This window comes from Podarcis tiliguerta (genome assembly GCF_965153285.1).
Source record: "Podarcis tiliguerta genome assembly, chromosome: 11".
In the NCBI taxonomy this organism is placed as follows: Eukaryota; Metazoa; Chordata; class Lepidosauria; order Squamata; family Lacertidae; genus Podarcis; species Podarcis tiliguerta.
The window spans coordinates 14,677,534-14,693,648 of NC_139544.1; the positions used below are offsets into that span (position 1 = coordinate 14,677,534).

General features: G+C 41.3%; 1 protein-coding gene across 1 annotated transcript in view; it reads left to right on the top strand.

The window, feature by feature from the left end:
- Positions 1 to 16,115, top strand: part of FBN2 (fibrillin 2) — a 138,609-nt gene that overhangs the window by 39,926 nt on the left and 82,568 nt on the right. The window contains exons 8-10 of the mRNA XM_083403565.1: positions 12,148 to 12,273; positions 13,751 to 13,903; positions 15,798 to 16,031. Coding sequence (XP_083259691.1) covers positions 12,148 to 12,273; positions 13,751 to 13,903; positions 15,798 to 16,031 — 513 coding nt within the window. The remainder of the gene's footprint in view (positions 1 to 12,147; positions 12,274 to 13,750; positions 13,904 to 15,797; positions 16,032 to 16,115) is intronic.

Here is a 16,115-nt window from a genome sequence, read left to right on the forward strand (position 1 = left end):
GGGAAAAACTCATACATAGTGTTCACTGCCTGTTGTCTTATGATATATTGGACTGAGATCATGGGGGGCATAGTTTGGGGTTTAGAGTCTGGACCCTAACAGAGGAATTCAGTCGGATGCTTGATAGGAACACCAATTTTCATTTTCTCCCATAAAACGCCTGCCATGTACACTTTGCACCCTATTTATTTTTGCTTCTTCCAGCTACTCCCTCTCCGTTTTTTGAAATTTGCCAAGACACTTCATCCTCCATTTCCTCCCTGCTTCAGAGTGTCAAGCAATCCCGGCATCATGGGACAGAGACTCTAAACCCTTTCTCTCGTTCTCTTGTATAAGCATTTCTGGAAATATTCCAAACCCTCCCTTAGGCTTAAGAACTCCTTTTTGACCTCTTCTACTATTAAATGAATTGTAAGACCTAAGAAGATCCATGGTGCTGACCATGAGAGAGAGTGAGGTAACGTAATCTGATTGCACAGGTGTTTGAGTGAGAGAGGAACAGTGGAAGAGAAAATCCATTTAATCATGAACAGATGAACCACATATATGTTATGTATAGATTAATTATGTTTCAACTCATTTGCTCATTTTGACTGAACTTTGACAGGAAAATCTGAGTTCTTGGGAACAGTGTTGGGGGGCAAGGTAGCAAGCCCAATCTTTTTTCTCGCCTGCAACATTCTTTAAAATTGTACTCCTTTACAATTCCTGCTAAATAACAGACATTGTAACTATGAATACAGTTGGTTAAGAAAGAAGAAAAGCTAGCAAAACAGAGGATATAACTCCAGTTTTTAATGAAGGAAAACAAACATGTTGTTTAGGGAAGTTTTTAATGTTTGATGTTTTATCGTGGTTTTAATATTCTGTTGGGAACCACCCAGAGTGGCTGGGGAAACCCAGCCAGATGAATGGGGAATAAATAAATAAATATATTATTATTATTATTATTATTATTATTATTATCACTGAGAAAATATTTGCTTGGAACTGTATCATAAATAAATCAGTTTTGGAATAAATAATAAAGGTAATGGTAACAATAAATAGAGAAGTGTTGTATATTTTCACCATGAGAAATCCTTTATCTTCTCTTAGTGAAAATTTGGAAATGTACTGTTACTTGCGCAACAGCAACTGAAACAAATTAGGTGAAGACGGCTTTAGTTTCTAAATTTAGCTGTACATAGTACAGATATTGCGTAGGCAACGCAAGTGTGGGTATGTCCTTGGCTTTTGTGCTATGTTGTGGAATTCACAAGTTATTTGTTTTTGAAACATGTAGCATGTAGGCAAGAAATGCTATTATTCTTTCCTTCTACCCTTCCCCTCCTCCTCCCTTTTCTCAACTCTTTCTTGCACACAGATCACACATCACTTTTCATGCATTCTCCCCTCACCTGTTGTGCATCCAGCTTTGGCCATACACACCATTTTCACCTTCTCCTACACCTTTTTCGACCTCCTCCTTTTCCCAACTCTTTTGTACACAGACCATCCCCATTTCTATGCTTCGTCCTCTCTCGTATTCAGCAGCCCTTTTCTGTACACACACCATGCTGAAAAAGTGTTGCTGTGTCATTAGGATGAATAGATGCTTAAGAGTAAGCCTACCAGTTTGTTCAGCTAGCAAATGTTAAGATCAGGTGGTGGATGTTGTACGTATATGTTCAAAGATAAAGGTTAAGCTAAAGGGACCCCTGACCATTAGGTCCAGTCGCGGACGACTCTGGGGTTGCGGTGCTCATCTTGCTTTACTGGCCAAGGGAGCCGGTGTACAGCTTCTGGGTCATGTGGCCAGCATGACTAAGCCGCTTCTGGTGAACCAGAGCAGTGCAGGGAAATGCCATTTACTTTCCCGCTGAAGTGGTACCTATTTATCTATTTGCACTTTGACGTGCTTTCGAACTGCTAGGTTGGCAGGAGCAGGGACCGAGCAACGGGAGCTCAACCCGTTGCGGGGATTCGAACTGCCGACCTTCTGATCGGCAAGTCCTAGGCTCTGTGGTTTAACCCACAGCGCCATCCGCGTATATGGGTACTTGCGTATTAATAAACTTGTAGAATCATAGAGTTGGAAAGGATCCTGAGGAAACTATGCTGGACCCTGATTAGCTTTGCAAAAGTTTTATTGCAGTTTTATTGCTGCAGCACTAGGACTAATATATCTTCTAAATTACTACACTGAATCATTAAGATGTTGAAGACAACGCATGGTACCTACCAGCAGTGAAATAAATTCTGAGAAGCTGCTATGGAACATTTAAGGGCTCTGTATCCTATATTTCTCACACAATGAAGCAGTGGAAGAATGGAAGTGGGGGAGTTTTAAACAGCCACTCCCCCCCCCAGTCTTCCTCCGTTCTTACTGTACTCAAACAATAAAAGCGTTTGAGTAAAGTGGGGGTGGAGAGACACTTAGATGAAAAATCTGCTTTAAAACAATGGCAGAAGTTTAAGTAAAGCAGGGATGCGGTGACACTGAGGGATTGTTGTTGCTGAAAACAATTTTAGCAAAGAGAATAGCTGAGATGGATGAAACGCAGAAGCTAGTACTAAAAAGCTAACATAGCAGAGCCTTTCCGAACTCCCTACTTTCTATAGGCAAACCTTGTTTTAAAATTTCCCCCTAAGTATCAGCCCTTGTTCACTCTACTCAGTGAACTCTACCACTTGTTTTAAAATCACCACTTTCCCCCTGTCATTTTTTCTCCACCTCTACTTTACTCAAACCTCTGCTCTCATTTAAAACGTCCATTTCCTTTTCATTCCCCCTTGCCACACTTTCTCTCTCAGTGAACCTCCATCTCTGCTTTACTCAAACTTCTGCCGTTGTTTGAATCACCTATTTTTTTGCTTCCAGTGTCTACCCTTCTCACTGTATTCAATCTTCTCCCACTTCCATTCCTCAGCTGCCTCATGTGAGAGAGGTAAAGAATGCAGAGCCCTCACATATTCCATTGTATGGCGGTACTTTACTCAAACCTCTGCCATTGTTTTAAACCAGCATTTCCTCTCGTTTTGCTTCCTCCCTGCTTTCCTCAAACTTCCCTCCCTTCTGGCTCCCATGCCGTGGCACTGCTGTTGCGAAAACTGCCTTCTATTTTGCTTCCCCACCTCATCCTGACTTCATGCAAAACCACCTCTGGTGGGGGCTGCATAATGACAGCCTTACATACATATATTATGGTTGCCATATTTCAGAAAGTGAAATATTTTGGGGAAAATTTGCCAAAGAAGCAGCACTGGTTGCATGGGCTGGCATATGCCCAGGGTTTCCCGGACGTTTTAAATAATTTTAGAAAATTCCACCATTTTCAACATACAGTCCTAACATATATGACATTTTATTGGAAGGGGTGTGGGTGGGTATAAACCTTCAGACAGGGCTGAAAGTGTAGCAGACATTACCTATTCCTGGCATGAATCAGTTAGAAAAACAAGCTATTGTATGTTTTAATGTAAAGAAATCTGATTGCCACAAACCATGAAAAGCGTAGTGACCTATATAAATATACCTTTAAAATAAATTTTATATTTGCAGCTTTACCAATCGAATGATTAATTATTTCTGAGTAATTAGAACTTAGTGAACTTATGTATGTCAGGTAAGGCTAATTATTTTAAAACATTTTTTGAGATATGTGCTATTGGGGAATAGAGTACATGCTGAACTAATTCATGATAGCGTTCCACTCTGAATAAGTGAGTGGTCAAAAACAAATCAGAAAAACAACAAGCAAGTGGCCTTATGGGTGGAAAAAAATAGTTAAGTAATTCAGTCGTCATCCATGAATCTCTACAGTCATTGGTCCTGGAAACGAATTGGCAGGCAATGCATTGGATCCAGCCTTCTTCCAGAGGGGCTTCTTATGGGATGGGGAAACCTCATTAAAAACAAAGGGTTGTTTGTCTTTTCTGTTTTATTGTACACGCATAGCCTCATACCTGGAATTGCTTGGAAATTCTAGGAAACCAAAATATCACTGTGCTTTTCAAATCAGTGGTTAAAATCAGTGTAGTTTTGAAAGGTGCGGTCCGCCATCTTGATTCAAAATGGCTTTCAGTTGTACCCAAACATAGATGAAAACCTCTTCCTTGGCTTCAAGAACTATCGTGCAAAATTTGGTCATGAGTATCTTGAGAGGTATCCAAATGCACAGAGAACAGCTTTCTAAAACAGATAGTAGATTTTTATTGATTTATTTAAACCACTTTGTGAAAGGGCGCCTGAAATTAATAAAAGATGCTTTAGGTTTTTGAAGGTAAACATTATTTTAGGGGTTAAGTTGAGCTCCTTCAGTGCATGAAACATTTCAAAATATGAGAGTATTGACAAAATTGGGCTTATTATAAGGCTCAAAGAGCAAGAGAGAGCATGAGAACTCAGTCAATAGAAGAACACTTGTTTTAATCTGGATTTTCTTTTAAGTGATCTCACCAGCAAGTATTTAGTTCACTCCCTTCCCCTCTCATATATGTAAAGCCAGATCAAACATTGCAAAGGGGCAAACGTGTTGCAGGCCTTACCTAGGCAAAGTGCCAGTTTTTAACAGGAATGGTATGACTTTGACATTAACTATCCATTTTTACTTTTTTTTTAAAAAAAGAAAATAAACTAAGAGTCATGTAATTTCAGTTTCTTTTTTACCTTTTGGACTTGAAGAACCAGATGTGCTTTAGCATGCTTAAAAGAAACGTTTTTCCTGGCAGGAATGTGAAGAAGTATTCACATTACATTCTCAGCACTTTGCTGACCAAAATTGCTTAAATAACTTAAGAGCACAAAACCGACTGTAACTCAGTAGAACTTGTACTCATGGATCCACAGGTTAATTAAATTTTTATACTCTTTACAAGACTTTCATTTTATTTCCGAAGGATTTTAGTTTGGTGTAGTAGTAGTAGTCTAGTATTAAGGGGAAACTATAAAGGCTTAGTGATTTTCTCAGTGTTCCTGGAAATACACATTTACGGTATTTTTCTCTCTGTAAGACGCACCAGACCATAAGACGCACCTAGTTTTTGGAAGAGGAAAACAAGAAAAAAAAAAATTCTGAATTTCAGATGCCAGAACAACAAGAGGGATCGCTGCGCAGTGAAAGCAGCGATCCGTCTTGCTGTTCTGGCTTCTGGGATAGCTGCGCAGCCTGCATTCGCTCCATAGGACACACACACATTTCCCCTTACTTTTTAGTAGGAAAAAAGTGAGTCTTATAGAGCAAAAAATACAGTAATCCTTAATTCTGTGGGTATCACGTTTTTCTTTTTTAGAAAACCCAGTACAAATAAAAATATTTTTTTCTTCTTGGTACTTTACATTTTAAAAGCATTTTTTAAGTTTATATACACAATAAAAAGTATTATAATGCCTCTGAAAGTAACTTGTCTTTGGCCCTCATTAGTTGGGAGACAGGGAAAAGTCCCTAGGCTTGTCTACTCCCTACCCAACCCTTCACTAGTTTACTTTCCTCTATATTTACTCTTTATCCACATTTTGTTAAATTAGATTGATTTATATTGGCACGTGTTGCTTCTTGCTTATTCGCCTAAGTAAGCAAGACAGTACTGGGATTTTTATACTACTAGTAACAAAAGTGCAATGGCCACTTGGATTCACAAACACTCCCAGATTAAGTATTCCTATACCAGTGTGTAAGTTAACAGGTTCATGGATTTGTGTGAACAGACACACAAACAGCTCATCAACAAATGGTAAGTACATTTTATATATTTAAATTGCTTCCAATACAGCAAATGATGAAAAGGGAACATGCAACTATTCAGACTTTTTTCTGGCAAGGTTAGTTCCCAATTATTATATCCTGTTTATTGAAGTCATTTTGGTAAAGGAGATGACCTCTAGCTGACAAGCAGGGAAGTTGTTTTGCTTGGCAGGCTGGCTGGCTGGCTGGCTGGCTTTTTAGTAAAATGTCCCACAGGTGGGAATTTGCTATCCATTTTATGGCCATGTCCAGTCCTGTCCTAGGTGTAATGCTTAAAATATAACTTCTTCTCTCTCTACTTGCACAACGCTGAAAACATTTTCACCCTCAATTTTCTTCTTCCAGTTAAGAGGTACAGTGGATGCTCGGGTTACGAACGTGATCCATGCGAGATGCATGTTCACAACCTGCAGCGTTCATAACCTGCGTCTGCGCACGCGTGGGTTGCAATTCAGCGCTTCTGCGCATGTGCAACCGCCGAAACCTGGAAGTAGCCCATTCCGGTACTTCTAGGTTTCAGCGGTCCGCAACCCGAAAAAACACAACCTGAAGCATCTGCAACCCGAGGTAGGACGGTATTTGTGTTTAATTGGATGTTTGTCTTTACTGTTTGACAGAACTGGCTTAAAACAGTGCTGGCTTGGTCCTTGATTTTAAAGGACTCGGGCGATTTTATGGTGATGATGGCTAAACATTCCTTCACCTCCTAAAGGCCAAGTCATGTGCAGCAGACGGGCTTAATACTCATCCACTATGTGTTCCAAGAGAACTCTGCAACATTTGAAGGAGAGCTGTGTGGTTTGTAAACGAACTGTGCACACTCTCCAAGAAACAAAATATTAGAGTTGTGTACGCAGTCCCAGTGGTAGAGCTTTTATGTGTAGAAGGTCTAAGATTTAATCTCCAGGACTGGTGGTAAAGAATCCTTATTGAAACTCTGGAGAATTGGTGGCATTCAATGTAGACAGCATTGAGCCAGATGAACAAACGGCCTAAGTATAAGGCAGGTTCCCGTGTTCCTAAACTTGCTTTTTAAAATTAGTTTTTATTGAAGATTTTCTAGTGTTAGAGCAAACAAATAAACAAGGAAGAGTACCGTATTTTTCCGTGTATTGGATGAGGTTTTTTGACTCAACAATCACGTCAAAAAACTGGGGTCGTCCAGTACATGGATAGTGGCATGGCGGGGGTGGGGAGGGGAGAAGCGCCGCGCTGCCAGCCGATGCCGCTGCGCACAGGAAGCACTCCCTGGATCATTTCCCATGTGCGACGGCATCGGGGGAGGTTTCGCTACTGCAAACCGGATGACTGGAAGGAGCACAAATCCACCCGATTCCGCTGCGCGCGGGAAACAATCTAGAGAGTGATTCCTGCCAACAGCTGCGTGGGGGGAGAGGCTCAACAGCTTTGGGCCATCTCCCCTCATTTTCTTAAAATTCAGTCTCCCAAATGGGGGGGGGTCTTACACAAGTGGGTGTCTTATAGACGGAAAAGCAGGGTGCATATAACATCACCATTTTTTACTCATAGTCAGTTCATTTATGTTTTGTGTGAGACACTATCGTCGTAGACATAATGCAGCTGTGGCAGGGAGAGATGGGGAGGGAGAGAGATGGGAGGGTAACATTCTTTTGTTCAATTGCATAGCGTTTGGGTAGGGTATTGTGTCAGCATCACGCCAGTAGGTCCTTTATTTGTAAATTTATTTATTTTTATTGGCACTGCAAGAGATTAGGGGGTCAGTAGCCTGGTTGGTTGCATTCAGTTGGTTGCAGTGTGGCTTGTTTGTTTGTGTTTGGGGGCAGGGTTGTGTGGTCAGATTAGCCATATTGTTTTGTATGCATCATAACTAGACACTGGAAGGACCTATCAGGAGCGAACATGGGCTACTGGTACCAAAATGGGTGGGAAACCGCCCAACTAGAAAAGTTAGCCAACAAACTGAAATTAGCACAGGGACAAGCGAAGGAGGATGCCTTCACCCTGGCATGGTTCCCCTTTGTCACATACACAACACAACACAACACAACATGACAATGAACTAAACTTCTTTTGTTCAAATCATCAAATGGCAGATGAAACACATACCTTTTTTATCAAGCTTTCTGTTAACACTGACCTCATGGTTTATTTATTTAGCTGTTTTTTTGTATTCACTTTAATATACATAATTTGTGTCTTAAATACAAAAAACTAGCACCTTGAATAGGCTCAGAATGCTATAGAAAGCCAGTGTCCTAGCACAAAGCAACTGTTGCATTCTGCACCAGTGACAACTTCTGAACACCTTTCGAGCGAGGAATTCCATAGCTATAGATAAGGCTCAAAGATTTGGACTCCTTTTATGAGAACATTATGAGGACAACGTTCTTCGTTTTTCTTTTTATCCAACTTAAAAGGCAGCTGAGGCAGAATCATCTGGCTATAGATTGAGACATACAAACCCTACAGAGTTTCGCATAGCTTCAAAATGGAAAACATAAGTCAGTTCAAGGTTTGTGGAAACTTGGCCTAAGCTTGAACAAAATGAATCCCAGTTTAAACCTGGGCCAGCCTCCAAGTTCGTTACAAAACCTGAAAGCTGGCAACTTTTAACTGGTGATAGATTGCATAAAGAGATTTACAAGGAGCTCTGACTACATGTACCAGAGGTCACTGTAAAATGGCATTGCTTTGTGAGAATCATATTAGAGATACTATAGGAACAACTATATGGTTAGTATAAGAGCATAGCAGTGTTGTCAAGTTTCACAGTGTGGTTTGAAAGCAATGAAAATTTTAAGCTCCATCTCTCACCAGTTATATGCTGGTAGCCCCCCTCCCTTTTACCTTCTTTTCTTTTTCTTTTTTTCTTTTTAAGAGAAGGGAACAGAAAAAGACACATTCTCTTTTTAAAGGAAAATAAAGTACACGGAGAAAGGCAAGAAAAGAAACAGCATGTACAGTGGTACCTCGGGTTAAGTACTTAATTCGTTCCGGAGGTCAGTTCTTAACCAGAAACTGTTCTTAACCTGAAGCACCACATTAGCTAATGGGGCCTCCTGCTGCCGCGCCACAGGAGCACGATTTCTGTTCTCATCCTGAAGCAAAGTTCTTAACCTAAAGCACTATTTCTGGGTTAGTGGAGTCTGTAACCTGAAGCATCTGTAACCCCAGGTACCACTGTACTGTTCTAATGCTTTGTGCACTTTAGTACAGTGTGAGGCATACACCATAGAACCAGTGGGGACTGCATATCCCCATAAGAACTGACCTAGACCCTGCAATTACAATCTGAGGCCCTTCTTTGTGTGTACCTCCTCCACAAGAGGTCTAGAAGGTGGCAACACAATCACAGGCCATATACCATATGCTGCATAGTCTGATAGGTGATTTTGGTGCCCCCCCTCCGGGGAGAGGGGCTGGTTTTGCCAACCCCTAGATGCACCTGTAGGTTCCTTTGAGCCTGTAGGTACCTAAAGCAAGAAATCTGGGGTCCTCCTTGAACCTTCCCAGTCAAGTTAAAAATTGTTGAGAGCAGTAAAGAGTTAACCTGCTGTGCCTCGGAGCTGAGGGGAAGGACTTACCAGGCAGGATGTGACGTGAACAGCCTGGTATGCAGTCTGTGTTCTGTGGGAACCGAAAGCAGTTAGTCTGAACTGCTCAGCTCCGGAGAAAGGAGCAGAGAAAATGCAGTTGCATTCAGATGGGTTCTGATCTGTGTAAATATGTGTTTTTCGGATCAATAAAGAACTTTAAGAAACAGAAGCTGACGTCTCGGGATTCTTCCCTTATCACACGCAACGCTGCGCAATTCAGCTGATGATTTTACGACCTACAGAGGCCCGCGCAGAGGGAGTGTGCCGGGCGCCATAAAACAGTAAATCTATCCGAGGAGATTTATTGGAAGAGGTCAAGCTTAATTAAACAACAAAAATAGAAAAATCAGACCCTCCAAGTATCCCTATTTTCCAGGGATGTCCCTGGCTTAGAGAAGCCATCCTGGTTTCTGATTTGATCCCAAAATATCCCACTTTTCCTTAGGATCTCCCTATTTTCATTGGAGAAATGTTGGAAGGTATGGTAGGATGTTCCTGAAGAAATGTTGGAGGGTATGGAGTTATCCGACCCCTGAGCCGTCTGAAGGCAATCCTGTACCGGGAAGTGTTTGTTTAAATGTTTAATGTTTTATTATGTTTTTATATATGGCGGAAGCTGCCCAGAGTGGCTGGAGCAACCCAGTAAGATGTGTGGGGTATAAATAGTAAAATTATCATTACGGAATGGGACGTCCCTGTTTTCGTAGGAGAAATGCTGCAGGATATGAAAAACTACTTAAAAGCATGTAAACAAGGCTTTGTGCCCCTTTTAGGTTCTTGACTGTGACCAAAGGGGGGATGGGACAAGCAGAGAGAGGAGTCAGTGGAACACAATAGAAGAGACGGAAGGGAAGGGGAGGAGAAGGGAAGGGAAGGAGAAACGACCTAGAGTGGGAATGGTCCTGGCATAGTCTCTTATAGACTTGGGAAGACTGAATTAGTTTACACCAGGCATAGCCAAATATGTCCCTCCAGCTGTTTTGGGACTACAGTTCCCATCATCCCTGACCACTGGTCCTGTTAACTAGGGATGATGGGAGTTATAGTCCCGAAACAGCTGGAGGGCCAAGTTTGGCCATGCCTGGTTTACACAATCTAGTTGAGGACAGGACTCATAAAGACTTCCATGACTTTTCTGATGGGTGATGTAGCACATAACACCTTGTAGGCAATGATTTGCTTTGTAGAGTGAAAATCTAAGAGTTGTGGCCCTGTGGGCCGTATGCAGAATGAAAGTAAGGATGAGCAATTTCCCCTACTTCAGAACAAAAGCAAAACATTTGTTCTGAAATGGTTTAGTCACCCCTATGAGGTTATAACTTATGAACTATATTATATACTTCCCTTTCTGTGTGTTTGGCATCGGAATGACACAATGCAACACAATGCAACATGGAATGATCCTGCTGTGAAACATACTCTTGTCAGGAAGATTATGTGTATGAGATGCTCTCGGGAATTAATCCCCTGTTTAAGGTCCAGAAATAATCCGCCCCCTGCTCCCCACTTTCCATGAGAAGCTCACAAATTCTACTACACAAACCGCCTTTTCTTCTCACTACGTTCGCTTATACAGGGATCTGCTTGGTGACTCTAACATAGGGAAAAAACCCTTGATGTAGAGATCTGAATTGCAGTGAAAGTGAATGTACTCTTTTCATTTCTAGCCTAGGGTATATTAGCAGACATTTGATCCTGGTGGAAATAAAGGGATACATTTTATACCCTCTTGTGGTCACTTTGGAGTAATTCATTCTTGGGGTACATGCTTATTAGAACAAGCAGACTTAAATATAAAAGTACTTTTTCCTGACACACATTACACCATGTATGATCCTCTACATGTTCAGTAATGGCAACTAGAATCAAATTGTAAGTGTTTTCTGTTGTGTAGTGAAATTTAACTCCAGTTGTCATTACTGAGCATGCTGTATTGCATTTATGCATGCTCGGTAACATTATATATACAATTCTGGCAGGTGTGATACATTGGCACAGGGAACTTAAAGAAGTCCAATATTTACTAGCGCAGACCGTATGCTAAACACATCAGGTGCTGTAGTTAGAGCACAGTATAAATATTTGTATTCATAATACACATCAAAAATGGTTTACAACAAACATATGTTTATGTAACAAAAAGCACATACAAATTTAAAACCAGAGATCAGCTATTATAGGTAGATATTTTCTTAATTGCCTGCAATAAGTATGATGGCATAGATAAGTTTCCAGAGGTCATTTAAATATTAAAAGAGACAGCACCTGTTGCATCTGTTGGCAGAGCATTCCACACTAAAGGCTTGATGATGCTAAAGAATTGGGTTCTTGTTGCCATCGGGTGAGTCTTGACAGTCGGTGAGGAGCAGGGGCAACTAACAAGGTTCCTGCAGGTTAATTCAGGAAATGAGCTGGGATATAAATGTTTAGGAACCTGGGGTACCTGAACCTAAGTTGTGCCACAAATGCCAGGGGGCTGAGGAGTATTCAGCCAGTACTACTCTCTGAATGCAACCCTAAATATTAGAGTGGAAGCACCATAATACTGTGCCTCTGATACCCATCCCATTAAGTGAGTCCAAGAGGCTACCATGGTCTGTTGGCATCAAAAGCTGCTGAGAGATCAAGCAGAAGTAACAGGGTTGCGCTCCCCCATCTCTCATGATAAGGTCAGAGCAGTCAAGGCTGATTTAGTTCCGAAATCAGGACTGAACACAGATTGTAGTAGATCTAGCTAATCAATCTTATCCAGGAACTGCTGCATATAGGAATCAGTCTCATCCAGGAACTCCTAAGGAAGAAAAAAGATTTTAAAAGTGTTCTTCATCTGCTTATGTTTCCAGATATTAATGAGTGCAGCCTCATTCCAGGAATATGTGATGCTGGTGAATGTTCCAACACTGTGGGAAGTTATTTTTGCCTCTGTCCACGTGGTTTTGTGACATCGACAGATGGCTCTCATTGCATTGGTAACTATATTATTTTATGGATCCTTTGGGCGGTCTTGAAGCTCACTGCTGACCAGCTCCAACCTACTGTTCCTTGGACATGTTCATTAAGGTTTCTAGTCTATGAACTTAACTTTCTCGTCTTCGGCCATCATACAACACTGGTCACATCCCACAATCTCCCTATTTGTAGAGGAAGGAGCTGTGATCCTTGCATGCACTGACCATTAAAATAAATTAATGGAGGTGTGTTTGCAAAAAAGATTCTGGGACCTTCTGGTGAAGGGTGGATAAGAAATACAACAATAACAGCAATAATTTTATACAGTTTGATTATAGTTTACTTCCATGGTTTAAGATTGTGTCATTTCCAAACTATATGTACTTCAACTTTATTTGTGATGTTTGGAAAACAAGACATGAGGAAACTAAAATTATATTATTTACGTAATCCAGCCTCTAATGAACTTGAAGGGGAAACTCCGATAGATTTCTTATTAAGATTAATTTGATTCTTCTTTAATGTTGTAAAGTTTGTCTTGGATTGGTGTCTATAACCACGAAGTCAATATTTGAAAGATACTCCTATGAAGCTAGAATACATCAACAGAAAAGATTGCTATTTCATTTGGCCTAAGTACCCTCTCACGCCCCATGAGGGAAAGTGGTCAAGAAGATGTATTTATTTCTGTGCTTGTATGTCAACAGGCAAAGCCTAAAAGCTTCTGACATCTGGTAGTTAGTTGGGGAGAAAAGCAAATACATTTATTTCTCTTGAGTTTCTAGTTAATGCATGTGTTACTTTAAACCACCAGAGGGCACTGTTTGTTTAGCAATCTAGCCTGCAATTGTAGCCCCTCTGTCTAAGTCGAATCCGCCTTTTAGAGGTTGAGTTAATTTGGTTTATTGTTTTCTCCCAACTTGCTGAGACAAGATGTCTGTTATTTTCTCTCTCATCTCCATTCATCCTGTAAATATTTCCTACATGAATATAGCCTTTGAACTCCAGAAACTATAAGTGGTTATTCCAAAAGGTACCTAAGCTGCAAGGTCTGCTAACAGCAAGGAATACTACCTTCCAATTTATCTCTGCCTTACAGCATGAATGCAGGAGTTTTATGGCCTTTTAGGCTGCTTGGTTGTCATTTGTCAACTGTAGCAGCCAGTTGTAGATGGGCTCTCTGCACAGAAGTGACAACCATAAACCGCATTGCATAATGTGTTCTACTTCACTGATAATATTTACATTTGTTTACCCAAATTGTTGAAATCGGGCATAGGCAAACCCGACCCTCCAGATGGTTTTTGGGACTACAACTCCCATCATCCCTGACCATTCGTCCTGTTAGCTAGGGATGATGGGAGTTGTAGTCCCAAAAAACCCGGAGGGCCGAGTTTGCCTATGCCTGGTTTAAATGCTTTCCTAGGGTTAAGAAAATGTTTTAAAATACTTTATATAAACAGTCCGTTAGTAATTTTTCTCATTATCCATATCCAGATCAAAGAGCAGGTACATGTTTCTCCAGTCTGGTGAATGGTCGCTGCGCACAAGAACTTCCTGGCAGATTTACCAAAATGCAATGCTGCTGTGAATCTGGACGTTGTTGGGCACTTGGATCTGTACCGGAAATGTGTCCTGTTAGAGGTTCTGGTGAGTGGTTTTATATGCCCAGTTTTAGTTAGGATCACTGGAATAATATTGCACCAATTTTGAAAATATAATTGCATTTTGCTTCAAAAGTACATGAAGGTTGCAGCTTGCACTTCTCTCTGATCGGTTACTGTTAAGGGACAGCCTCTTTCTATTACTATTGAAAATACTTCTTTAAAGCCGTGATTATTTAAAGCAATCATAGCTCATTTCGATATAGAGAAATAACGACTCCCTGTACTGCATATATTTAACTGTTATATTAAATTGAACTGGAAGGATACAAGGCACCCGTATTTCGTTTTATTTCTCCAAATAACCTGGGAGGAAGAGGTTTGAATAGAGAAACATTCAAATTTGCAGAAAACGTCTGAAATAAAACCGAAATCCTCCAGGAAAATGCATTCGCTTAAAAGAGCTGCCTTTTTAACATAAGAAAATGCTAGTTTTCTATGTTTATATTTATTATCTGCCTTGCTGTACTGAAGTCTCTCCTGGTCCAAATGTCTTTGTGACCTGCTTTTACCTCCCTCAAATCAGAGTTCCCTTTGAACTTTTTTTGGTCTTGCTAAACCCAACACGGGACGCGGGTGGCACTGTGGGTAAAAGCCTCAGCGCCTAGGGCTTGCCGATCGAAAGGTCGGCGGTTCGAATCCCTGCGGCGGGATGCGCTCCTGTCGTACGGTCCCAGCGCCTGCCAACCTAGCAGTTCGAAAGCACTCCCGGGTGCAAGTAGATAAATAGGGACCGCTTACTAGCGGGAAGGTAAACGGGGTTTCCGTGTGCTGGGCTGGCTCGCCAGATGCGGCTTTGTCACGCTGGCCACGTGACCTGGAAGTGTCTCCGGACAGCGCTGGCCCTTGGCCTCTTGAGTGAGATGGGCGCACAGCCCTAGATTCTGTCAAGACTGGCCCGTACGGGCAGGGGTACCTTTACCTTTACCTTAATCCCAACACATACCACCTGCATTCCATAGTGATCTGGCTCCATATCACTCATATCCTCATCCTTACTTTATTCCCTTTACAATCCCTAAATGTTTTCTAAACAATCTTAATGTAAATAATATTCCGCCTATTCCAAACAATAAAATAACTTGGATAGATATATTCTCTTGGAGTCGGCTGAGGTTTTGTGTATTATTCTAAATGACTGTTCCCAGCTGTCTCCAGTGCTTGCTTAGCAAATTAATGTGACTGAACTAGGAGACAATGGTTAGTGATGGCGGCCAATTCCATATTTACTCACATGAGTACACATTTGGAGATGGCTGTGAACATTTACATGAATACAAACAGTATAATCTAAAACTGTACAGGAATTATGGTTTATCTTGATAAGTTACGCCCTTTCCAGAAGCAAATTTGGTATCGGTGCAAGACGTATATTTTTCTTTCTGTCAGCCTTGGGAAACTTAAAACAAGGTAGAAGAAAGAATATACTCTATTTTTGAGCTGCTGAATAGTTGACAATAGAGTCTGTCATGATACCTCTTGCAAAAATTAGCTGTGCCCAAAGCTAATTGAGGTGGCAAAATCTCTAATAAGTAATACAGTGGTACCTCAGGTTACATATGCTTCAGGTTACAGTCTCTGCTAACCCAGAAATATTACCTCAGGTTAAGAACTTTGCTTCAGGATGAGAACAGAAATCGTGCTCCGGCGGCGCGGCAGCAGCAGGAGGCCCCATTAGCTAAAGTGGTGCTTCAGGTTAAGAACAGTTTCAGGTTAAGAACGGACCTCCGGAATGAATTAAGTCCTTAACCCGAGGTACCACTGTAGTATGCTTTTAAGTGATTATCTTATTTTCCAAAATAGATGAACTGGTGTATGTTCCTACCTCCTTGTGAAAAGATGAGATATTAATGCTTCTGTGTTGTTTTTCATTTTCTTAGATGAATATCGCAGGCTGTGCATAGATGGCATTCCTGTCGTAGGGGGTTCCAGACCTGGTGGTACAGGAGGAAATGGGTTCTTTCCTGGAGGAAATGGAAATGGCTATGGCCCAGGAGGAACAGGATTCATCCCCCTTCCTGGAGGAAACGGTTTTTCCCCAGGTGTGGGTGGGGCTGGAGTAGGGACTGGTGGCCAAGGTCCCACAGGAAATGGCCCCATCATTACAGGGCTGAGTAAGTTGCCATATTTGACTGTTTTTCCATGCAGTGGATAATTGATGTGTGTGTGTGTGTGTGTGTGTGTGTGTGTGTATACAG